Below are 25938 nucleotides of genomic sequence, written 5' to 3'. Positions count from 1 at the left end.
TTAGCCTAGAACAAAAACCAGTTACCAAAGAAGATGGGTCCCCTCGTTAGCTCATCACTCAGTGACCATTTCTGAGATGTTTTCCTCTAAGCAGGTGGTTCACTCACAAAAAGTCTGGAAAATGCAACCTCACCCATTATTTTTTTTCTTTCTCATTTCTCTATTGCAGAAGTGGTTGACAATAGAGTTTCTGTTCCTGAAGTTCTCAAGTACCTATTTTTACATGCTCACAGAAATCCCATATACTGAAGAATTTCAAGCAGTTCAATCTGGTTTTAAGTTTCAGAATGAATCCAAAGACCAATAAAGTACACAAAACCATTTCCAGCATTAGTTGCCTCTAACACCTTCTCAGTTCAGTTCTCTTGTTGGCACTGATTTTTCCTGTAAAACTATGCAATGCTATTGCTTTCCTAAGTATACACTTAGAAAATCACATCATTGATTGCTAAACACAGGTTTTTTTGTGAAGGAGCTAGGTCAGAACACTGAGCGTAGTACAGTAAATAACTGAGGAGGAGTTTTGGCTATAAACGCTATTAAAGATGAAATTCATATGAAAAATGTTCTGACATTGTTTGAGGATATGCTGAATAAATAGACAAAATCCAGTGTAATCTAAAGCTTTTCACAAAGTTTGCACCAACCATCTGTGCTACAAGAATGGTCCTAGAGACAAAAGTACTTGGATGTCCTCTGCTTCAATAATTAATGCCAACACATAAATTTCAAACTACAATCATCACTTAGTTATTTTCTCAAAGACTTAAAGATTCCAGAAAAGTCAATTCAGAATAAAGCTAATTTTCACTTACACTTCCCCAAACAGGAGTGCTTACGTTTGTAGAGTGACTGGAACCTTGATTTAACACAAGGTGACAGACTGCGAGAGACCTTATATCCCTGGGTCACTGTAACTGTCAATGTCAAGCAGCCACTTCCAGAACAAGGGTGACAAAGGGTACAAGCCATATGCTGTTTGTATTGCAACAGTCTTCTGAAAGAAACCTCTGTCTATAACTTATATGTGTGAAGCAGTTACTCACTTAAATCTCAAATACTGTTCGCGGTGGAAAAAATATAGCACTCACTTGGGCATCCATCCCAAGTTTAAATAGGCATCTTCACTAATTTTGTTGAAGATCTTTCCATGCTAATTGTAAATACATGCCTATATTTGCAAGGAAACTATGCTGTGGGATTCCAAGGCCCAATTTCCATCACATGGGACTCAGAAGAATTTCAGCTCTCTATCAGGATAATTGGCAAATGAATCCACACTCTGTTATTGAGTCTTTTTGAGTACAAATTATGCAAATTGGTTAGTTCTTCCCTCCTAGATAAAAAAAGCAAATCTTCGCACCAACTAGAGATATTAGGAAATCACTTCTTCCAAAGAATTTTACCTTTCATTGCATTTTGTGATACTCTGATACAATTTTTTTTTTTAAATTGCTCACCAACCTTATAGAGGAATGCTAAATTTTAAAATATGAATTTGTTTCATAGAGTTTGCTTCACTTGTTTTTCACTCTACTTAAGAGCTGACTAGTTTCTTTCACTTCTGGGTCCAGCCCAACAGCAGAACAAGAAAAAGGGAAATGCCTCTGCTAATCCTAGAGCAGGCTCTCGTTGTCTTTAAAATCCGTTTTCTCAGGAGACACAAAGTTAGGTGTTCAAAGGACTAACAACATCCCTTTGAAACAGAAAGCTCTGGGTTTGGGGGGGAGATACCATCCCCTGGCAGTGTGAAAGATTTATGCCAACAACACTCTAGAGAAAGGAATACTTCAGGCACAATGACAGTGAGATCTTAATAGAAAGAAGATTACACTTCCACTGGGTATTGTAAGTATAAGGCTTTTCTGTGTCTGAAGATAACACAATTATACCAATTCTTCTAAGTTACCTTCAGACATGTTCATTATTTACTACCGGAATGGTAAATTCTGTCATATGAACAATGTTAATCCTTACAGTTCAATCTTTTGCATATATTCCTTTCAGGCGTGTTCATAGTAGGTACAGTTCTCACAGGGTAAAATATTTGTTCATTAAAAATAGTTAAATTCAAGCAGTATTATCCTTTGCAATAGTTAATTTTCTTAAAGTATTTTCAATAGCATTACAGAAGGCAACAGACTAAAGAATTCATAGTATATTGAAGTGGAAAGCGTTAATATCAGTTTCACCTAGGTCTTCATCTAAAAGGAGTTTCACTTTATACATTTTAATTTTTCCCCGTCAGAATCCTTGGCAACTTTATTAATAAAATATACAAAAAATATTAGGCTGAATTAATCCTCTTGCTTATAGGATCTGTGGTATTTATATGCACCCAGGTGGGCGACAGGAACCCAGAGGCTGTGGGGCAGAGACCAAAACCTACCCACTGAGAAAGAGAGTAGGGAGACCCAACTGAGCCTCCATACACAGACACACAGCAAAGCCCAGTACTCTCCTTTGCTCTAACTGCAATATTTAGCTGATTACACGGATGGATTTACAGCACAGATTTTACTTCTCACGCAGAGATTTATTGAGCTGTAACGAATTATGAGAGTCCCTGGAAACAGGTTGCTGGTGCTAGTCCTGCGAGATTGCTGAACTCCGCTGACAATCTGGCTGAGACGGGCCCACTGCCTCTGGTCTGAATTTTTACAGTAGCTGCCAGCAAGCACACACTACAGATTTAACATCTCATGTTATTTGAAACTGCGTAGACATGCATACACATAAAAAACCCTGAAAAGTGCAATTCTAGTACAAAGCTGTACGTGTCTGTTATGTGTACATAACAGCTGCAATCCCAAACTCTCACCCTTCCAAACCCCCCCCTTTCCAATTCTGCAAAAGTGCTAAATTATTTTGATAGCAAGTTATCTGTGACAATAATACAAATATGCTCATTTCTCACAAAGAAAGAACATAATATATGGCTCAAAAATTCTGTTGAAAAAACTAACACAGACTAGAGCACAGATATTAAATGGAAACAGAGATATAAACCAATTCCACATCAGCTGTTTTAAGACTTCATGAAGGAGTTATGACCATTCAACAGACTTGCTGATGAAAAGCTGAGGAAGGTTGAAAACCTCACAACCCTCCATTTCCAGGACCAGTTAGCTTTCATTCCAAATCAAAACAGCGTTCTTCCAATGATTTTCTTCCAAGATCGAATTTCAGCCACTATCAAGTTAATAAAAGCAACTTAGAATCACGACATGCTGCCATAAGGACTGAACTAGCAGCAGCAAGCCCTATCAGAAAACCCATTCAAATCAGACCCTGTTTTCCTTCTCTATCCCAACAACCTGAAACACGAAGTCCACAAACTAAGAGCAGGGGAAAAAGTTAAGTACCAAATCCAGTGAAATTTCCATCAAGAAAAAGAATGGTGTTTTTCAAATTCTGCAGTTTCATTAACATTATTTAATATTAACATTATTTCCCTTACTGCTTATACTGTCTCGTTAGTGCAATGGTCGAACAATATTCCCTGTTAATCTATAAAGATTAACTTTTAAATGTATTTACACAGACTTATTTTTTTTCTTTCAGAATTGCTTACCAAGTGTTTGTCAAACCTGGGAGAAGGATTTTAAAAAGCACACAGTTTGTTGCACACATTTTGTGTGATGACAGTTATTAGGTTCAACGTGAGTACAGTGGTGTTCCCACATGCCTTATGTTTCCACTAATAAATCATTGAGGGAATGCATTCCTGTAGCCAAATACTACTTCAACAGCGGTAGTTGTCTAGCATCTTACCAATAACGTTGCACCAGGACAGACCGTTAAAGGACCTGAAGCTGCAATCCTGGGGTACCAGATCATCACTCAGTCGAGAGCATCTGGGAACAGGTGTTATAATTTGCCCTACTGCAAGTGGGCAGTTCTTCAGTTCTTTCATAAATTACGTTTGGTTTAGAAAAGTGGAAGTTTTGATAAGCAACAATCAGTATGCATAGGGAGAAGGGAAAAGCCTTTTTCTCCCTCAGACTTGTCTGAACAAGGGAATGAACCATCCCACAGGATGCCAGAGAAGAAGGAATCATCTGTGCTTAATGCTGCAGCATCCTCTCTTCATAAAGAAGTTTAGTACAACCCATCATATCTGGGGGGAAAAGGCAGTCATCTCAGAATCACTGCAACAGAGTAACAAAGAAGTTGCCATTACCTTTCTAAAAGCTGTTAGTGTATTCAGTGGGACTGAAATGAAAAAGGCTGAAAACATTACACACAGGAAAAAAAACAGGGAAGGGAGGAAAGTACCTTTTACATTACAGGTACTGGTAAACCAAATGGCTTGTGGAAGTTACCAGCACAGCTAACAAACTCGCTGCAGCCAAGATATGATGGGTTAAAATCAGCTTTTCTTAATTTAATATATAACTAATAATACAGGAGGAAGGGAGCCTAAAGCCACCCAACTTCATTCCCAGAGCAAATAAGTCACTGCTACAGCACAAAAGTATGATCTCACCACTCGTTTCATTTGGTGTGTTTTGACAAATTACTGAAGAACTCCAATTCTTCAGTACCGCATCTATTCAAGAATATTTATAGGCTCCCTCTACCTGCTCATCCCCTCCTTTTCGCTAAAAAAGACACGTCTCCAAGGATGACTAACTGGAAAGGGGAACACAGGCATCTTTATTGGTAATTACAGCTGCGATACACTGCCAGCCTCATGGGCTTGCATCTTCCTCCAGGGCTCCAGGTGTCACAAGTGAGATGCTGAAATTGAAGAAAACTACCGAGGACAATTACCATTTTACCTCAAGTTCCAATATATTATCCAAGGGACTGATGACTAACTTTATTGTGAAAGTAAAAGCTGAAATGAGACGCTGAAAGGTTTGATGGGAGGTACGTAGACCCGTGTGTAGGTTCTCCTCATTACAACCTGAGGGAAGGCTCTGAGTCTTTCTAATGACTAAAACACCATCTGACAAGTTTTAAAATGCCCAGGAGGAAAACATAATTACAACTTCTTAGCACATGCTGCTTCCACAGGCAAAACAGTTTGTTCTTTTGCTTATCTAAGGCAACAACTTGTTGACCGATGTCAGACTTCCTAAATCAAAACTAAAATATGTGTCTACCATAAATGCAGTTGTTGGCGTATATTTAACTAATCTTTGTGTTAGGATCATGTAAAAACAGACAGATGAGCTTTCAAATATTTCTCAGCTGGTTTGTGTCGACAAGAATTTCCAAGTAAAAAAACTTCCACGGCAAAGATTCAACAACTACCTGCATTTTTATTTTTTTTTGTTGGTGATAACAATTCGAAGGAAGAATTGGGTCTCTGTGAGTGTCCCACCTCTGAAGAGCTTGAAATTTGGTTTTTCTCCATACCAGATCAAGAAAATAAAAGCCTATTGTGGCTTATTGTGGAAGAAAATAGAAGAACTGAAGGCCAAAAATTTCTCCAGCAAACTGGTGTTATGAACATTGTATATTTAAACATACAACGTAACCAAAAGGCTTACTGCTTGCTTAGAGGCAGTGTAGAAGTATGAGAACTGTCTGTACCAACAGTTGTGGGGGAGCAGCAGTGCCTGCAAAAGCAGGCAGCGGTTACCCCTGCGGTAGCATCCCCGGACAGAAACGCACAAGTAGTAAAGCTCTTCCAGAGAGTTTTCTTTCCTCCACTCTGTTACCTGCATCTACCAACTCTCTGCCTGGCATGAGATGTTGATGGATATCTGCAGACAAAGCATTTTGAAGTCACAAAGGATCTCTTTCTTGGTTGTTACCTGTCCGTCAATGTTTTCCTGGAGGAAAAAATCCTTAAAAGCCCCAGAGTGCTAAACTGGAAAACCATGAATTAAAATACTTGCAATTACTTGTATACAGACTGAAGAAAAGCTCCAAAGGTAGCTCCAAAGGCTTCTTTATTTTTTCCATGATGAAAAAATAAGCCTTTCAGCTTGTGTTACAGTACATTTTCAGAAGTAAAACTGTGGGACGCATCAAGCAATTCAAATATCGCACATGGCTGGGCATTTTATCAGCTTTTACAAATAATGCTTTTGACATCCAGTAGAGCTAGTACTTGTAGTGAGCATAAAAAGAAAAAAAATCCAACAAAAGCCCAGCAAACTTTTCAAATGTAAGTTTAACCTGACAGCAATCTTGTAAAAATGTTGGTAATTTCAGAATTTCCTACCAAGACCCAAAGAGAAATAAAATCAAATTGGGAATAGAAGCACTGATGCATAGGTAAGCAAGGAGATTTCTCAAGCTTTTTAAAAAAAATATTTTGTACACACACAAATGCATTTCATCTGTATGAAAACTTGAGCAAAGTAACTGAATGCATAATAAATTATAACTTTTTAAAAAGCAGTGCTGTTCATTCACCTTCATTTCTTAAAGGCTCAATTACTGACAAATGGATTCCCTAAAAGAAAATAGGAAAAAAATCCCAAATTATTTATATTAGTCAAATGATAGAATATGATGGTTCATTAATTCAAACGAATTAAATGCCTTAACATAAGAACATCAATATATCAGACAGATCTTACAAATTTAGCATGCTAAATTCTGTCTACTTTTGATCCACTGTAAGCATTTAGTTAATTTTTTCTTGCAACAACCTCACTATGCAGAGATTTATAGCTCTTTAATTTTTACACTGTAATACACTCCCAGATCTCAATGGAACTATTCATGTCATTAAATGTAGAGAATACACATACATCTTTTGCAGGAGTAAAGCCCAATTCTCAGACCAAGCTCCAAATTCAAGTAATAAGTCAATATTTAAGTAGGGGGGAAAAAAGCTGCCAATTGCCTTTATAATTCACTTAGTTTTCCAAATGCGTGCTCAGGAGGAAAGAGGGAAAAACCCCTCCCCTTTAGCAGATCATCTAGGCAAACCATTCAAGGAAGGATGTATTCTGGGTAAAGATTGACAAGTTGCAAGTCTGTGGAAAAATTAAAAATTAATATGTAAAAGAATGTCTGACTATTTTAAGGTAATTCATGTTTTCACCTCAACATCTGAAAATGCAGACCTTGTTCTGTTACTATTTTTTTTCCTTTTGTAGTTACAGGCACATTTTTAATTGAATGGAACTGCAGAGAAACTATTAAAGACAAATGTTATAGTGAAAACAGAGAAATTAGGGGACCTAAATCTCTGAGGAAAGAAATCCTGAGCTAGGATTAAAAAAAAGACAGGCTTTTACTGTTCTTCTAGGCCTAAATTACCTTCATTTGGCTTCAGTAATGTAGAAGTTAGGCACCCCTGCTGGGGTGCAGTTCTTGATTCAGACACACAACTTTGGGTGCCTGGAGTCCCTTTGTAGGCACTTGAGATCTAGTCAGTATCTTCAAGGGGGACAGAAGCAGTCATCTCACCATAAGAAACCACCAGTGCTGGTCACCTGAACAGCACTCTCTGCTCCGCTGGACATATTGACTGCATGTCCATTGACTCCTGCTCCAGACACATTGGCATCTTCTTGAATGTCTCAGTTTGGACCTGAATCACATCCCGCATCAATGTCACTACTTCAGGCTTCTTTTCTAAAGCCAGGGAGAAAAATAAACACCTCCCAAGGAAAGTTCATCCCTTCCAGAGTATGTACAGAATAACTAGGACGAACTGTCTTCCAGGAGTACCTGCTCTGCTCCCAGCACCACAAGGCACGGTTCACCGGCTGACTTTGGAACAGGCATACTGAAGGACAGTCATCACACTTCAGAAATCTACCGTGCTATTACTTAAGATTCAGACCTGCAAGATAAATCCTGCCACTGGGACTGTCTGGAACGGATGGTCCTTGGTAGGAGTTTGCTCTTTTGAGATGTTATTTCACTCAAACTGGAATTCAGTGAGGCCTGCTGGAGCCTGACTGAATGGCAAGACGAGCAGTGGACATGCAAGCTTGGATCACTTTGGTGCCCACCTGGAGCCCATTTCTTCTTAGCTAAACCCAGCATTTTTGCCCGCACCCCACCTCTGAATGTGAAGGTTTAGTAACTTTACTGTAAAAGGGATGAGATTCCTTTTCATTTTTTGGAACTTTTGTTTCACCCTAATAACTATTAACCCCTGCTACTATTTCACCTCTGCAAAACAAAGCTCATTACTGTTTACTGCAATTCCATTTCGCACACGCTTCCTCCCCTCAGTTTCATTGTACCCCTGAGTTCCCCATCCTACTCTGGGTCTATGACTAACCTCTGTTTCAACAAATCTGACTGCCCACCATTTCTCCTTCTTTTATGGGCTTTGATAATAGACAGTAAGCTACTTTTCCTCCCACTGATTACAGCTGGCCCACCTATTTTCTTTTCCCTACCTCCCTAGATGTACTGTCCATAGAATCATAGTCCCTGTGTGGCCATTTTTCTACCTTCTGCAAAATCTTCTTCCCCCTGTTCTACCCTTTCATCGTTTTACAGTTTCACAGGTATGCTGGGTTTTTTCAGTGTCTCAAATCCCACAGCAGTGCTTCGTATTGTGTACTTAGAAACGAGGACTGAATAGTGGCTGCAATTGCCAAGCCACAAAACTACTACACTTTGAGGATCAAGTGCCTCAAGAGTAGAAGTAAAAAACTGATGGAAGCCAACAGCCAGAACTGGGTTTGCTGCTGAGACATGGAGGCATGCTGAAGATGGACAGGGTGATCTGTTTTCTCTTGTTTACAAGTAACTTTGCCATCAAATGCATTTACTCTGAAGGGCAGAAAAAGGCCCATTGCATATAGAGCCCTTTGATAATTGTACATCATAAATGCCCACTTGGAGGTGCTAAGACAGTGCCCGTTGCATATTCGACCCATCAGGAAATGTAGGTCTCATCCAACATGACCCGTCAGGCTAATCATGCTGTTTTTCAAACGGCATGTCACTCGCTCAGCACGTGTGTGCGATATTTTTAGTCCCTGGCCTCTCTCCTGGACCTGCTGTTTCTCTGCCGGGGGCACGGATGCGGTCGGTCTCCGAGGGGCACACAGGCAGCCTGGTGGCAACCCCGCAAAAGTGCCTTTGCAAATTTACACTCGCATGTATTGATCTACTGTGTAAATGCTGCCACCTCCAAAAGAAAGCAGTGAAGTTACAGCAGCTCAGAGCCAAGTTCTTAGCAACTTAGTGTAAGAGATGGCCTGTAAATTCCCTGACGAGGGGGAGAAGGCCCTCCAAGCCTTCAATGGAATGCCTCAAAGGCTTGCAAGGAAATAAATAATGCAGGCCTGACGTTCAAAGATATGATAAGGCTCACAGGAGCTGGAAAAGCCGTGGGAGGACTGCCACTCGTGTGGTGAGCTTGCTAGTTCTCTGTTCTCGAGGCCATTGTGTCCGATAACTGAAAGCTGACACTGTCATAGGTATTTTGGTAGTGGATTAAAGCCAGTATGCTGTATACTGCTACTCAAGCTAAAGAACTTGACCAGAATTTGACTAAAACTCCAAAGTTAAAGCTCTAACTTTCATGAGGAGTCCTATAGGACTGCTACGGCATCGCTGGGGGAGAGACTGATGGCCACGGTCTGACCCACGGGCAGGCTGGGGGAGGCCCCAGGGGAGCTGGGCAAGGCCAAATACTCCTTCGTGCCCTGACAGCGGATTTTTGTGAAGGAAGTTCATCACATTGTGGAATGAAAAATTCCTATTTCCGACCACTGAAATCCGAGCAGATTGCAGTTTGAGGAGACACTGCTGCACTGTGAATCAAGCTGTGCTGAACATCACATCTCATCACATATTCTCATCTCCACAGCCATGCTTGAAAAGAGAGACTTCATAATGAACTAGGTACAAAAAAAGGGCACACATCATCAAACCGAAAGGGTGTGGACAGGTCCTGCAGCTAAACCAGCTTAGACCTTTATGGCAAGCTACTTAGACCATGGTGAGCCCCCTTCAAAAAGAAAAATCTTTCAAAGCAAGCAGCATCTGCAGATCTTCTGCAGCCATCAGTGCCAGAGGCATATTTCAACAGCCTGAAATGCTGCACTGCTGGCAAAGCTATGAATTTGTGGTGTGATACTTGGAGAGCTGAAACTACAGAAATGTTTTTGATGTTCCAAAGTTAAAAAAGAAGTTTTCAAAGTCTTCGCAGTTTATTATCACTCACTGATTAATAAAATAACAGTTCTATAAATCATCAGCCGGTGAAGCAGATAACTTGGAATATATCTACTAAAGATGAGGATATATCTATCCTCTGTACATCATTTCTAAAGTTTAAGTTAGAGGTAAATTCCTGGCTCTGCTGAACTCATAGGAATTTTATAACTGATCCCTGTAGTGCAAGATTTCACCAGCTATTCTGTTTGTTCATACAAGTGTTGCATTCCTGGCTTTGAACTTATTTTTCTCTACACTGGCTCAAGTGTGTTTCAAATGCACAAAAAAAAAATTGAAGAGCAAGAATATACACTGTATACATTGCGCCTGTCACTGCAGGCGTCCACAACAGTCTGAATTACAGCAGTGCAAGTCTATAATTTCTAGCAATATTGGTAGTTACATCCCATTTCAAACTCGAACAAACAAATAATAAAATGCATAATTCTGGCATAGTCAGAGCACATCCCCATGTCCCGAAATCTCCTTCCAAGCAAAGAAATTACATTTACTTTGTTCTCATCATTCTTATGATATCTACAAATGCAATATCCCTACAACTGCCACAGTCAAAAGGTAGAAAACTCATATTACAGTAACATAAACAGCAGACTCTACAAGTTTGAAATCTCACACACAACAAGAATTTATTTAAAGAAAAAGGACAAACTGATATTGCAGATTTATGTAGGCGACTTGTGGTGGCTTAATAGTTCAAGTATATATAAAATCAAGAAAATTTGCATACAAATGTAGTTATTTTATATTCAGTAAAATTGGAACATTCAGTCCCAAGAATAATTTTAATAAAACTTACACTAACTGTAATAAAAATCATCTTTGTAACTTTTATCTGGTAAATTAGTGCTGCTTAGTTGGCAGGCAGTAATTTGTTAATCCAAAGTGGTCAAACTATTGTGATTTATGTGACTGTACTCTTTTCATGTAACCACTGTTGAATACCAATTACTTCATAGATGATACTTAACTTAAGACTTGGGAGAATCAGCCTCTCCCACATGGAACAATTGCTGCTTAAGATGCCTGGATCACTTCATTGTTTTTTCTGGTCCCCTATCTCTTAATTGGGGGCAATCACCATTTCACACAATTTTTATTAAGCAGTGTTTGCAAATGTAAGCTGCTTTGAACCTGACAGTGCTAAGTGCTACTAGCACACTGAAATTACACGTAAGACAAAGATCTTTCACAAATCTTCACAAACGTACTCCTCCCTATCTCAGTTTAGATAAAAGTGGCAACTACTTGGATGCATAAAAGGTTCCATCTATGATTGATATATAAAAAAAATACAGGTGTTTGTTGGATGCTTTTTACTGCACCCTTGGAAAATCACTGTCAATGCAATAGGTTTACCTGCTCTGTGTGGATGAAGATCACTACTTGTAACAAATCCTAAGAATTTCAGATGGTAAAATCAGAGCCGAATTTAGTATAGTAAAGCCTTACATACCTTAGTGAGACTAAGGACAGATTGAGCGTTATTGGTTATATCAATATCAAAAATACCTAACTTGAACTACAAATAGTCCTGGTTAGTATCAATGTTTCCTCTGTGCACATCTGCAGCAAAGCAGCAGCTCTGACTCTTTTTAGCCTACATCTCCAGCGTTGGCAGCCGTGCAAACAGGAGGTGGCCAAGCCAGTTCCCATTAGTCACACCCAAACTGCAGTGCAGGCTCCAGGGGCACCCTGTGCTCCCCACACTCCCACCTACCCTTGTCCAAACACCAGCCTGCTTCCCAGGGGAACAAAGAGAGGGTTGGAAGAAGAGAAGAGAAGAGAAGAGAAGAGAAGAGAAGAGAAGAGAAGAGAAGAGAAGAGAAGAGAAGAGAAGAGAAGAGAAGAGAAGAGAGGAGAGGAGAGGAGAGGAGAGGAGAGGAGAGGAGAGGAGAGGAGAGGAGAGGAGAGGAGAGGAGAGGAGAGGAGAGGAGAGGAGAGGAGAGGAGAGGAGAGGAGAGGAGAGGAGAGGAGAGGAGAGGAGAGGAGAGGAGGGGAGAGGAGGGGAGAGGAGAGGAGAGGAGAGGAGAGGAGAGGAGAGGAGAGAAGAGAAGAGAAGAGAAGAGAAGAGAAGAGAAGAGAAGAGAAGAGAAGAGAAGAGAAGAGAAGAGAAGAGAAGAGAAGAGAAGAGAAGAGAAGAGAAGAGAAGAGAAGAGAAGAGAAGAGAAGAGAAGAGAAGAGAAGAGAAGAGAAGAGAAGAGAAGAGAAGAGAAGAGAAGGTAGGCATCCTCCATGCACCCCAGAGTGCTGCTGGGGTGCAGTGAGGAGGCACCCCCGGGAGCTCGGAGCTCCCACAGCTCTGATGTACACCACAGTCAGAACATCAGATGCCCCATGAGCTGTGATAAACACAGCCATTTAAACATGTAGCCTCTGTAAAACTCCACATACTGATAAGGGCATAGGTTCGCATGCAACAAGGTTACAGAACTGAGCCCCACGGGCAGCTCCGTGCTATTCTCATTATTGCTATCGGTATTCCAGCAATGATATTGACAGTGATCAGACAGGGTCCCTTGCACTGCACTGCGTGCAGATACACAAGATGGCAGTTTTCCACCCAGGAAGGTTTTGTGTTCTAAATTTAAACGAGATCCCATTTATAAATAGCAACAGAACAATGTGGTTAAATAGCCTCCTTTGCCAGTGTCATAATGATTCCAAATTGCATCAATGGAAGCAGAGAAAATTAACAGCTTTGCCTTAGTCCTTCGTATGTTATGTTGGGGAACTTGTCAATATGAGTCCTTTCCCAGTACTTCTATTCCTGTAACTTGCTGTAAAGAAAACAAAATAGAATGTCCCTGAAGACAAATTATCTAAACCTGAAAGGGGTCTAGGATTAAGGTAAAAAGTCCAAAGTTGATGATATTGTCCATGGCAACTGCTGAGGTTGACTGTGCTTAAAAAATAATAATAATTAAAAAAAAAAACCCACAATAAAAGCAAGAATCACACAAAGCAAAAGTAAAAATTAACTTTCCTATTTTCTAGTGGAATTTTCCTACAGTTTAATATTGATTCTTTTTCTTTAACTGTTGGATACAGCGTGCTATACAACTTGGTTTCACTGTGTTGTTTAATAAAAAGTGTTGTTCTCCATTATATTACTGAAGTTTACAGAGGGATAGTTAAATGCCATGTAAATAACAAGCCATAGCACATTTCACCAGATGGCTTTTCAAAGGCTTGTGTAGGCATCCAGAAAACCTACAAAGATAGCTTTCCTAATGGGAGTAGTTACTAAGCACACCTCTAGAAGCAGTACAAATACGAAGAGTAGTACAGGAAAACAGCTAAAAAGGGAAGAGGTCTGATTTATCACTGCATTACCCTAGTTACACATGACTCTAATTCCAGCAATTTTTCCAGGAATTGGTCCAATCCAGTTTTGGTGGACAGAGTTAGAGTGGCTTTCGGCAAAGTAATGCAGCAATGAATCAGATTCTCTACCAACTGCTATTATGGAATTCTCCTTATCTAAACCTAGGAGGAATTATGACATATCTTTGAAAATAACGCAAAAAACTTCGTAGTGATTGTCACTCATTTACAAAGAGGAGTAAAAAATTTCTCAAGGCCAAAAGAAGGTGGAAAAAGTGACTTTCATTACCAAAGCTGAGATGTAGTAGAAATCTGAGGAGATAAAGCAAAACAACTATGTGCACGTACTCCGAGAGCCTGACTGCTCAGATGCAGAGGTGGACACTGCTGCAGCCACCCTGAGGGAGAGCTGCATTGTATTAAAAGCAACAGAAAAACCAACATCAATACATATTCACTTGTATATCAATACACAGTCATTTGTATATCAAGTATATACAAGTGAGGAATATATAATAGTTTATTTTAATGCTGCTACAAGTACAAATTCTCACTTCTAAAGCACGATGATGAAAACAAGTTTTAACTAGAATGTGGTAAAGGCAAATATCAGAGCTTAAACAGAGAAAATATCACACATGAATCTTTGTAGGGGAATTTCTGGCTTGAAATCAAAGCCAAATGAAAAATTATGTTGAAAGATGCAGAGCTGTGATGACCTCATGTTCAAAGGGAGCGGACTTCTGACCATTGAGAACAGGAGTGAGACTCAAAAAAGGGGGCTTTAATATAACCATCCTTGCAGCTAAGTTTATTAGGGTTAACAAAATGGTAGAGGTGTGAATATGAAATGGGAGACCTTAGTGTATAGAAGGAAGGTGGGAGGAGAGATTCAGATAAATTAAATTAGGTAAACCTTAAGAAAAGAGAAATACTGTGGATAGCGGTTCAGAGGAATTAATTCTGGAATCTGGGTGAATGAAGTGGGTTACCTGAAGAGGCTGCTGTTCAGGGGGCTGCTGGGGGTGGCATCCACCTGCCCAATCTAAAAAAAAAAATCACACCTAAAGGCTGTTATAACCATACACATTCTGAACATTGCTTTTGGTGCTTTGATTTTTTTTTTTGTGTTAAGCCTTAACCAGTGGTAAGTCAAACATTCCTTCCCAAAATCAGAAGCTGCCCTTTCTTTTCTTCAGTTTCATAGAATCATGGAATCACAGAATGGTTCGGGTTGGAAGGGACATTAACGATCATCTAGTTCCAACCCCCCCTGCATGGGCAGGGACACTTTCCACTAGATCAGGTCGCTCAGAGCCCCACCCAGCCTGACCTTGAACACTTCCAGGGATGGGGCTTCCACCACCTCTCTGGGCAACCTGTTCCAGTGTCTCACCACCCTCATGGTGAAGAACTTCTTCCTAACATCCAGTCTGAATCACCCCATCTCTAGTTTTAATCCATTCCCTCCAGTCATACATACAAGTATCTAACGGGTGGGTCGAAGGAGGATGGTGCCAGACTCTTTTCATTGGTTCCCAGTGACAGGACGAGGGGCAATGGGCACAAGTTAGAACATAGGAAGTTCTGTTCAAACACATGGAAAAACTTCTTTACAGTGAGGGTGACAGAGCACTGTAACAGGCTGCCCAGGGAGGTTGTGGAGTCCCCTTCTCTGGAGATTTTCAAGACTCGCCTGGATGCGGTCCTGAGTAATGTGCTCTAGGCAACCCTGCTTTAGCAGGGGAGTTGGACTAGATGATCTCTAGAGGTCCCTTCCAACTCTGAAGTTTCTGTGATTCTGTGATTCTAGTCCTACCATTACCTGACATCCTAAAAAGTTCCTCACCAGCTTTCTTGTAGGCCCCTTTAAGATACTGGTAGGCCACTATAAGGTCTCCTCGGAACCTTCTTTTCTCCAGATTGAGCAACCCCAACTCTCTCAGCCTGTCCTCATAGGAGAGGTGCTCCAGCCCTCTGATCATCCTCGTGGCCCTTCTCTGGACACGTTCCAGCATGTCCTTATCTTTCTTGTAGTAGGGGCTCCAGAGCTGGATGCAGTACTCCAGGTGGGGTCTCACGAGAGTGGAGTAGAGGGGGAGAACCACATCCCTCGACCTGCTGGCCACACTTCTCCTGATGCAGCCCAGGATACAATTGGCTTCCTGGGCTGCAAGTGCACACTGATGGCTCATGTTGAGCCTCTCGTCCACCAGCACCCCCAAGTCCTTTTCTTCAGGGCTGCTCTCAAGCCAGTCACTGCCCAGCCTATATCGGTGCTTGGGATTGCCCCGACCCAGATGGAGGACCTTGCACTTGGTCTTGTTGAACTTCATGATGTTGGCATGGGCCCACCTCTCCAGCCTGCCAAGGTCCCTCTGGATGGCATCCCTTCCCTCCAGCGTGTCAGCTGCCCCACACAGCTTGGTGTCGTCGGCGAACTTGCTGAGGGTGCACTCTATGCCAGTGTCCATGTTGCTGACAAAGATGTTAAACAAGACCGGTCCCAGTACTGATCCTTGAGGGACTCCCCTTGTCACTGGCCTCCACTTGGACATGGACCCATTGACAGCCACAATTTGGGTGCGGCTGTCAAGCCAGTTCTTTATCCACTGAGTTGTCAGTCCATCAAACCCATATTTTATCAGCTTGGAGACCAGGATGTCATGCGGGACAGTGTCAAAGGCTTTGCTCAGGTCCAGGTAAATGATGTCAGTTGCTCTCCCCTTGTCTATTGATGTTGTGACCTCCTCATAGAGGGCCACCAGGTTTGTCAGGAACAATTTGCCCTTGGTGAAGCCGTGTTGATTGTACCCAATCACCTCTTCGTTATTCTTCTGCCTCAGCAGTGCCTCCAGGAGGATCTGCTCCATAATCTTACCAGGCACAGAGGTGAGACTGACTGGCCTGTAGTTCCCTGGTTCCTCCTTCTTTCTCTTTTTGAAAATGGGGATTATGTTTCCCCTTTTTCAGTCAGTGGGGACTTCCCCAGACTGCCATGACTTTTGGAATACAATAGAGAGTGGTTTAGCAACCTCATCCGCCAGTTCCTTCAGTACCCATGGGTGTATCCCATCAGGTCCCCTGGACTTGTTCACTTCCAGGTCCATCAGATGGTCACGAACCTGATCTTCACTTATGATGGGCAGTTCTGTCCAACCCCTGCCACTATCTTCTGTGACTCCAGGAGTGTGGCTGGAGCCCTTGCCAGTGAAGACTGAGGAAAAGAAGTCACTGAGAACCTCTGCCTTCTCCATATCACTTGTCACCAGCTCCCCTGTTTCCTTTCTGAGGGGGCCCACACCCTCCCTAGTCTTCTTCTTACCATTAATGTACCTATAGGAATTTTTGCTGTTTCCCTTGATCTCCTTGGCTAGATTTAATTCTAACTGAGCTTTAGCTTTTCTCACCAGGTGTCTTGCTTTTCAGACAGCTTCCTTATATGCCCCCCATTCTAGCTGTCCTTTCTTCCACTCCTTATGAAGTTTCTTTTTGTGTGACAGTGTGTCCAGGAGCTCCCTGTTCATCCAGGCCGGTCTCCTAGCATTCTTTCCTGCCTTCCTCTTTGTTGGTATAGTTTGCTCCTGGACACGGAGAAGGTGATCCTTGAATACTGACCAGCTGTCCTGGGCCCCCTTTCCCTCTAGAGCTTTGTCCCACGGCACTTTGGCCAGCAGATCCCTGAAGCGATCAAAGTCTGTGTGCCTAAAGTCCAGCGTCGTAAGCTCGGAATATATCCTCCTAGTTGCCCTGAGGATCATAAATTCTATCGCTTCGTGGTCACTGCAGCCAAGGTTATCACTGAACCTCATGTTGGTCACCAGCCCTTCCCTGTTGGTGAGAATGAGGTCCAGCATAGCACCTTTTCTTGTTGGTTCCTCTACCATTTGGAGGAGGATGTTGTCATCTATGCATTCCAGGAACATCCTGGATTGCTGGTGCCTTGCTGTGTTGTCCTTTCAGCAGATGTCAGGGTGGTTGAAATCCCCCACGAGGACCAGGGCCTGTGAACGTGAAGCCTATTCTACCTGCCTATGGAGGGCCTCATCTTCTTGGCTCTGCTGGTCAGGTGGCCTGTAGCAGACCCCTACTGTAACATCAGACCCCTACTGCAACATCACAGTTTCTTGTTTTGTGCTTCCGTTTGCCCAGAGACGTTACATACCATTATCTGGAGAACATGTAGATGACGTGTAGAATGTAGGTAATAGCTAGATACCTTTAAATAAAATGAAGTAAAATGAAATAGTTATTGCAGCTGGGGGAGGAGTGTGTACGGTATGAGACAATATCAAGGGCTTGGACGGAACACAAACACCCTGGCAGTTTCTATCTGTAATCAGGATTTATTTTTATATCACCAATAAAGCACACTTGAGTAGTTTCTTGAAGTTCTCTTTGGTTCTTGCTCCCTTTCTCAGGAGTTCTGCAGTAGGAAACTTCCTGCTTGTTAAATGTCTTGCCTTCTTTTTTTTGGGGGGGGAAGCAGGGGGGGCAAAAAAAATATTTAATTAAAGTAAAGATACTACAATTTAAATTTATTTTGTTTATAGAAGTAGGAATAATTTTTGGTAAAATTTTAGTTTAAATTTTCCTCATTTATTAAAACCTTTCCTTCCCCATTCTACACCCTCTTTTCTCCTGCACTCGGGGGTGCTTCATCATTTTAAGGTTAGCCACTGTGAGGCTGGGGGTGCCACGTAAAAACCCTGATTGAGCAATAACGATACTTCGCAGTTGCTGCAAGGAAACATTGAGGCTCTTTGCCAATGTGAAAGAAGCAGCAAGCTAACTGAAAAACCAAACCAAACCAAGCAAATCAAAAGAGAGGAAGTGTGGGATTTAAGGTTATTAAAAAAAATATAAAATGAACTATTAGAGGAGTTCAAGTTATAGTACTCCTAATAAACTAAGCCAACGATGGCAGAATACTCAATGAGCAGAGGCTCATTGTGCATTTATTAGATGTACAGCTGTATATTTTATAAAGTGATAGTATGTGTTTTTGGTGTTGCAATGAGCATATTCTCATTGCAACAACATTGTGTTAAACCACAAGTTTCTAAGATACATACTTCTACCTATTCCTATCTAGCAGCAGCTGTAAAGAAACAAAGTCCTTACTAATATTTCATCTTTTTCAGTGAAACACTGAATTTGCTATAGTAAAATGAGAATGGACATTCGAAGTGAAGACATCAACTATTCTTAAATACAAACGTATAAACTCTACGTTTACTAACATTCTAATATACTCATAATTTATCAAGTCCAGCAATATTTGCTTTAGACAAGGATGAATAACAATATTTGCTAACCTAAATTTGCAAACCTTGGCATACACATACTGTCAAAAATACATCCATTACAATACATACATGTATTGTCATAAATGTAAATTTCATGTTCTTTGGACAGAAGGCACAAGCACTTCCAAATGAAAGCACAGACTGTGAAGAATGAACATTTTGTATCTGCCCATCTCTCAGATAATTGAAGCCTTTAATTTAGTCCTTTTAAAGTACATGTTTTTGTCTTCCAATCCAGTTCAAGAAATGTTACAAGTGATTCAATAGCTGGGTCAAAGAAGAGGAAAACCAGAGAGCTTAGCTCATTCATTTAATCTGTTGTAAATGCACCCTATGCCTTTACAGTAAAGCACTTCATCTTCTCGCTAGTGCTACCTAAAAATGGAACCAGGGTTAAGGGGGTTTGTATCCTTCTTCAGTGGAGTACTGTTTCTCTGCAAATCTGAGTGAGATGATGTTTTTTGTTACACAAATTTAGTATAAGAATAAACAGGTGACATCAGAACTAAATATGCATTTCCTGTTCTTTCAAAATGTCACTTTCCATTAAAGCAAAATAAGATACTAAAATTATGCCATAGTTGAAATAAGAATATTAACAGGTCATTGTCTACCAAAACCAGGAAATACATAGCCCTTATTTTCTATAAGGATTTATTGTTGGTGGTTTTTTTATGATTCCATGACCTAAATTCTATATGAAATTCATGCATTTCCGGTAATGGCTGTCTGTATGCTGTTGGGTTTTTTTGGGGGGGGGGTGTTACATGTTTTAAAGAAAGGTATAGTCTGGACAATTTTAATAGCAAGTTTCAGTTTTGAGGACAAAGTCCCTGCAAGCACCCTTTTGAGTTATTTGGGGTTTAGGTAGATACATAATGAAAGTATACCTTTTGTTCTCAGAATGTTATCCAAAATCAAACAGGAGTACAAGGTGGAAAATAATCCAAGCTTGACTTCTTAGTGTCAACACTCATTTGTGTATCATGTTATAATGTATAGGTCAGGGAGAGGATGAAAGAGACTTCAGTCATGTTGCTAGATACATGTATGATTATGCATATGATAAATCCTAAAGAATCCATGAATGCAAACCATGCAACCCACAAGTGGATCCTCCCAAAAAACACCGTAAAGAAGGAATGAAGATGATAATGTAATCTCTTGTACCAATTTCCCTATTCCTTTGGAAATCCTTAATCAAATGGGGTTACCTGGTAGACTTTGGCCACCATAAATCAGGAAGCTCTGGTAAGCCAGGACATATATTGCAGTTTTTTCCTCCCACAAATGCCACTAAGACACCTGGGTATCCTACAAACCAAACCTGCAAGGAATAATTTCTAGTAAATTATCACCAATATTTCAGTTACAAGTGGGAAGGGGGTCTCGAATAGCCTAAGACTTCCAGGATTGCACATTTGTCATCAATAAGAAAAAAAGGAGAGAGACAAAACCAGTTTAGCTGACCAAAGTATGTGTAAAATACAAAACAAAGGTGGCAAATGCAGCGTATATTCCTTGTCAAAACTGGCAGTTCTGACAAGAGAACAGAAAACATTGCTTTAACAATTTTAGATCTATTGGGAACATCTGAAAACCAGCACGTTGCAGAGGATATTTGCTAAAAGTAAGCCAAAGACACTTGTGATGGCAAGTAATAAAAAAATGACATTGTTGCCATACATGGGAAATTACGTACAATTCATTAATTCCACAGGTTTGCTCAATCTTGATGAACACAGACAAGATAAAAAAGCACGATTAAATTGAATTTTGCATCGCCAACACTTACAACTAGGCTCCCTGTAGTGCTTGTTATAGGACTAATAGACAATATAGGAATAATAGACAACTCCCCTCCAGATTCACTAAAGAAAACCTCACTCCAAATCTTAAAGTAATCCCAACATTTTTCTTCTTAGTTTGTAGCCTTTTTACTTGTAATTTCCATTCCAAGCTTTTCCCTGCTAAAAAAAGAATCAGTGTAACTCCCTAATAATTTTAGTGACTTGACAGACTTGTTCATTCCTGAAACCTTTGAATGAGGACTGTAATTGTAATTCTCAGGACTGTAATTGTAATTCTCATGATACAGCTGAAACAGCCCGTAAACCACTTCAGTTCCACTTAACTTTTGCTACAAGTGGACAACACCCAGCACAGAAAAACCCAGTCACCGCTGCTGACCATCACTATTTCCACTGCAGAACACAGCTGCCTTGGTCTCTCAGTAGCTGAGCAGATTAGTGGAACTAAATACTTTGCAATATGAGCAGGTTGCAAAGCTGCTGCAAAACTAAGTCCACCTCACAAAACCACATTTCACTGACACATAATGTAGTTGTGGAGGCACGACTGTCTGTAAAGTGAATTCTGAAAAAAACCCCAAAATTTATTCAGACTACACAATGAGTGTTTTCCCGTAAAACTCACTATATAAAGAAAAACATGAAGGTAAAATAATACATGGGCACCACAATGAGCACCAGTCAGAAGAGTCTACCTACCATGCGAGATTCCAGGCAAGGACTGATTCCGTGTCAATTTTGTCCTCCTTGTGACTTTGTGCATATTGATACACATGTAAGTGATCCCAAAAATTTCCTAGCACAACGGAAATGCTAGCAATTCTCTGACTAGTTTTGTGTAGTAAAATTAGTGGAAAATCAGTCCTGTTCTCTGCAACAGGTGGGTCCTGCAAGCAGCAAAAGGTGTCGTGGTGGAGAACACAGGGAACTCAACAACCAAGGTTATAAAAGCAAGAATGTGAGAGCCTGCATGGAGCAGAAATAGAAATTGTATCATTGTCACACACAGCAAACCAGAACACTGAAATACCAGGTTGGTAAAAAGGTCATAACCCATGAATGCCAAAGCAGGACAGCGAAGGAGTTTTCACATCCACAGCGAAAACAGTCATGGTCTTTAAAGCAGAGAGACTACTATGGCTTCTACGGTAGAAGCGTGGGTATGACAGTAGGGCGCTGACCCCTGGACATTCAAGGCTTTTAAAGGTCTTTCAAGTAAAGTTGCATGAGTTTTTGAGGGCCTTAGGAAGAGTGGATTGCTTATGGGAAAGGAGGAGTTAATCGGGAGGGTGGTCTGGGTTGGAGGAATGTTGGGCAGCAGACAGCAGCGCATGAGAGCATGTGAAGATAAGAGCAGGGCATTAGGGGAGGAAAGCAAATGCTGTGGGGATCACGCTGGGGAGTACAAGGCCAGGAGTGTACCTTTGCTGCAGAAGGGCTAAAAACAGCTGCTGCTAGGAGAGGATGATGAGGTTGGGAGGAGAGACTGAAGAAAGAAGTTTCAGATATAAAAAAATGGGAGGGGAAAAAAAGCAAACTGTGAGTTGGCTCGGGTTAAGGCAACTGTTATAGTGATGTTGGAGAAAACACAGGAGAGGAGACGGGAACTCAAGGAGCACAACTCTTACAAGAAGATAATTGAGAAGCTTAAACAGAAGTGACTGGGTACAATAGGTAGAGTGGCTGCAGTACGAACCAGAAGACAGATATCAAAATGGGGCCCTGAAGACTGGCACAGAGACATTTGGGATGAGCCCATTCCACCTGTAACTACACCTTGTGAAAGTACATCACCCCCATGACCCTGGAGTCCATACGGCCCTTTGCGTGATGAGGGACAGGCATACTAATCAACAAAGGCAACCCTTTCAGCCCCACTAGCAGACAGATTTTAAGACTGGGCACATCCCCTTGCTTGACCATTTGGGACACATTATTAGATTAAAGTATGATCAGCTGGGGGGAGTTACAATACCAACCCTAATGGGGTAGCTGTAGATGGAATGAATGGCTCTACCTTGTTAACAGAGTCTGGTGCAGCTTCTGATATTTTGAAACACACTGGTTGCCTGGGGGACCCAACATACCAGGAAGTATGGCTGGATAGCCATGCCCAGAGAGTTCTGATTAATGGGGTGAAATCCTCTTGGCAGCCAGTCACCAGTGGTGTCCCTCAGGGCTCAGTTTTGGGGCCAGCTTTGTTTAATATCTTTATCAATGATCTGGATGAGGGGATTGAGTGCACCCTCAGTAAGTTTGCAGATGACACCAAACTGGGTGGGAGTGTTGATCTGCTTGAGGGTAGGAAGGCTCTACAGAGGGACCTGGACAGGCTGGATCGATGGGCCAAGGCCAACTGTATGAGGTTTAATAAGGCCAAGTGCCGGGTCCTGCATTTCGGTCACAACAACCCCAAGCAACGCTACAGGCTTGGGGAAGAGTGGCTGGAAAGCTGCCCAGCAGAAAAGGACCTGGGGGTGCTGGTGGATGGCCAGCTTAACAGGAGCCAGCAGTGTGCCCAGGTGGCCAAGAAGGCCAACAGCATTCTGGCTTGTATTAGGAATAGCGTGGCCAGCAGGAGCAGGGAAGCGATCGTGCCTCTGTACTCGGCACTGGTGAGGCCTCACCTCGAGTCCTGTGTTCAGTTCTGGGCCCCTCTGTACAAGAGGGACATAGAAGTGCTGGAGCATATTCCAGAGGAGAGCTCCCAGGCTGGTGAGGGGTCTGGAGACCAGGTCATATGAGGAGAGGCTGAGGGAGCTGGGCATGTTTAGCTTGGAGAAGAGGAGACTGAGGGGAGACCTCATTGCCCTCCACAACTACCTGAAAGGAGGTTGGAGAGAGGTGGGTGTTGGCCTCTTCTCCCAGGTGAATAATGAGAGGACCAGAGGAAATGGTCTGAAGTTGCAGCAGGGCAGGCTTAGGTTAGATATTAGGAGGAATTACTTAACTGAAAGAGTGGTCAGGCACTGGAACAGCCTGCCCAGGGAGGTGGATGAGTCACCATCCCTAGAGGTGTTTAAGAAAAATCTAGATGTGGCACTTCAGGGCATGCTCTAGTGGCAGAGATTGTAGGTTGTTTGGTTGGACTCGATGATCTCAAAGGTCCTTTCCAACCATGAAGATTCTATGATTCTATGATTCTAAGTCTGCAGGGAGGGGTGGTGCTCTTGTATTCAGAAAGACAGGAGAAAAATGTCACTTTAGGAAACGGTCTCCAATTAGGAAACGGTCTCATCTGGATTCAGCTCATAATTGTTTGTGTGGGGGTAATACAGAAACAAAGCCCCATAGTAATCTCGGCTACACAGTGGTGAACTGCAGTGATGCCCCAGAAACACCTGAAATGCTGCAGTGGTGAGTGGCAAGACAAATTTGTACACATGTGCTCAAGATAAGTTAGAGCGTGGAAAGATTAATACACTTGTATTAATAACAGGATCTGATCCAAACCCACAGAAATCATAGGAATATCCAAGCAGAGGAAGGATTGTGGCCCATGATTATTAGCCCTGTGGATTATGGAGTGCTAGTCCAATGACTATAATTTACCAATTTATTATAGACTGATGGAAAGATGTGGAGTCTGGATTTAAGGGCAATAAACACTATAACTCCACAAACAGCACCTCGTGCTGCTAAACTTCAAAAACTCATAGTCATAGAAGGACAAGGACATAAAGCAGTTTTCAGTCATGCACATAGAACTATTTTGTTTCTTTTCTTTTTTTTTTTTTGTTGGTTTGTTGGGGGTTGGTTTGTTTGCCTTTCCCCTAGAAAGGAGTGCTGGTATAAGTTTCTTTCTATATTTCAATGGAAATGCATATTACTTCACATGAATTCCTCCTGAGTTTCACAATGGTCCTGCAGTCTGCCAAGCACACATCACCTGAATGTGCGATAAGTTAATCCATGATTGAAGGAAAAATAAAATATCATAGATGCTGTAGTAAATTTCTGTTATTTTTGTTCAAAACCTTTACATTTTTGATAACTATGTCATTCATACACACAAAATAATGTGTTAGGCTAGTAAGGAACAAGAGATGCAGCATTCAGCACTGTCCATAACTTCTGCGACTGCCAAAGGAGTTTAGTGTGTGATGTAAATGAGGAATAAAAACAACATTTGAAATCTACTGACGGCTGAAATATCACTCAAAATTACTCTTCTGTGTTAAAGAGCAGGAAAAGACTAAGCTTTTATATGGTGAATTGTTTAAAACTCCTTTTTCCAAAGTGCATACATCGTGAAAAAAATCCATTTTCTTTTTTCAGTATAACAGACATCAGCCTTAGATCACTTTTTATCACTAGACGTTGATACCGGCAGACGTATTGTGCAGCAGCCGGTTATTGAAAATAACAATTTGGCTTTTTGTAAAGCAATTGGCGCTGCAGTTATCTGAATAGCTGCTTGACAGGAACGGCTTGCAGCCTAGCCTGGTTTCTGCTTTCCCAGAACCGATTCCTGTGGAGTTCCCACCCAAACTTCATCTCAGTGGTAACATTAGACAGGCATATTTTAAGAATTGTAATGTTAGTGTAACAGTACAGCTTAAAAATCAGTAATAGCACCTGTATTTTAGCATTTGACATTACTAAGTGTTTTAAAAATAGCATGGGACAAAAGCCTGCCTAAATCAAACAGGCTAGTAGTAATGTTAGAGTGAAGGCTGAACTTAAATTGCTGTTTTACTTCTGTATTTTCATTAAGGCTGACAATCTTTTTCAAAGGTTCTGCAAATTGCTGGGTCACGGAAGGGGCAAGGACAGCGGCAAAAAGCTGAGCCTGCCCATATAAAGGTGATCCTGCATTTAACAAACTGTAACCAACAAGCTGCAAACTGCAGTTTCTCTTTCAGGTTGATCCTGGTCCAGAATTTATGGTTTCTTTTCTGATCTCTTTGACACTTGCTTCTTGTGCGATAGTAGAATCATAGAACCATAGAATGGTTTGGGTTGGAAGGGACCTTAAAGATCATGGGATGCCTTGGGCAGGGACACCTCCCACTAGACCAGGCTGCTCAAAGCCCCATCCAGCCTGGCCTTGAACACTTCCAGGGATGGGACATCCACAGCTTCCCTGGGCAACATGTTCCAGTGCCTCACCACCCTCACAGTAAAGAATTCCTTACTAATATCTAATCTAAACCTACCCTCTTTCAGATTAAAACCTTTATCCCTCATCTTATCACCACACTCCCTGATAAAGAGTCCCTCCCCATCTTTTCTGTAGGTGCCCTTTAGTAGTGCCAGGAATACATTGCCGCAGTGAGATAGCATTACGGCATCCCTCCAGCTGCACTGGGGAAGATGTTTACCACGTGTGGGTTGGGGAAAGGAGAAGGAGAGGTGGGAGGTTTCACAGG

The 25938-nt window shown here is 41.6% G+C and overlaps 1 protein-coding gene across 6 annotated transcripts in view; it reads right to left on the bottom strand.

Moving 5' to 3' along the window:
- The window catches only part of FGF14 (fibroblast growth factor 14), a 422212-nt gene that overhangs the window by 226404 nt on the left and 169870 nt on the right, over positions 1-25938 (bottom strand). Inside the window, exon 1 of one of the 6 annotated variants that reach the window (XM_074562107.1) lies at positions 21266-21518. The exons of 4 other annotated variants lie outside the window; for them this stretch is intronic. In XM_074562107.1, coding sequence (XP_074418208.1) covers positions 21266-21268 — 3 coding nt within the window. In that variant the 5' untranslated portion in view covers positions 21269-21518. Of the gene's footprint in view, positions 1-21265; positions 21519-25938 lie in introns of those variants that run through there. One more of the 6 variants, XM_074562090.1, reaches the window with a different exon arrangement.

Source organism: Larus michahellis, chromosome 1 (genome assembly GCF_964199755.1).
Source record: "Larus michahellis chromosome 1, bLarMic1.1, whole genome shotgun sequence".
Taxonomy (NCBI): Eukaryota; Metazoa; Chordata; class Aves; order Charadriiformes; family Laridae; genus Larus; species Larus michahellis.
The sequence above is the reverse complement of the archived record's forward strand: the minus strand, read 5'-3'. Positions and strand labels throughout refer to the sequence as shown.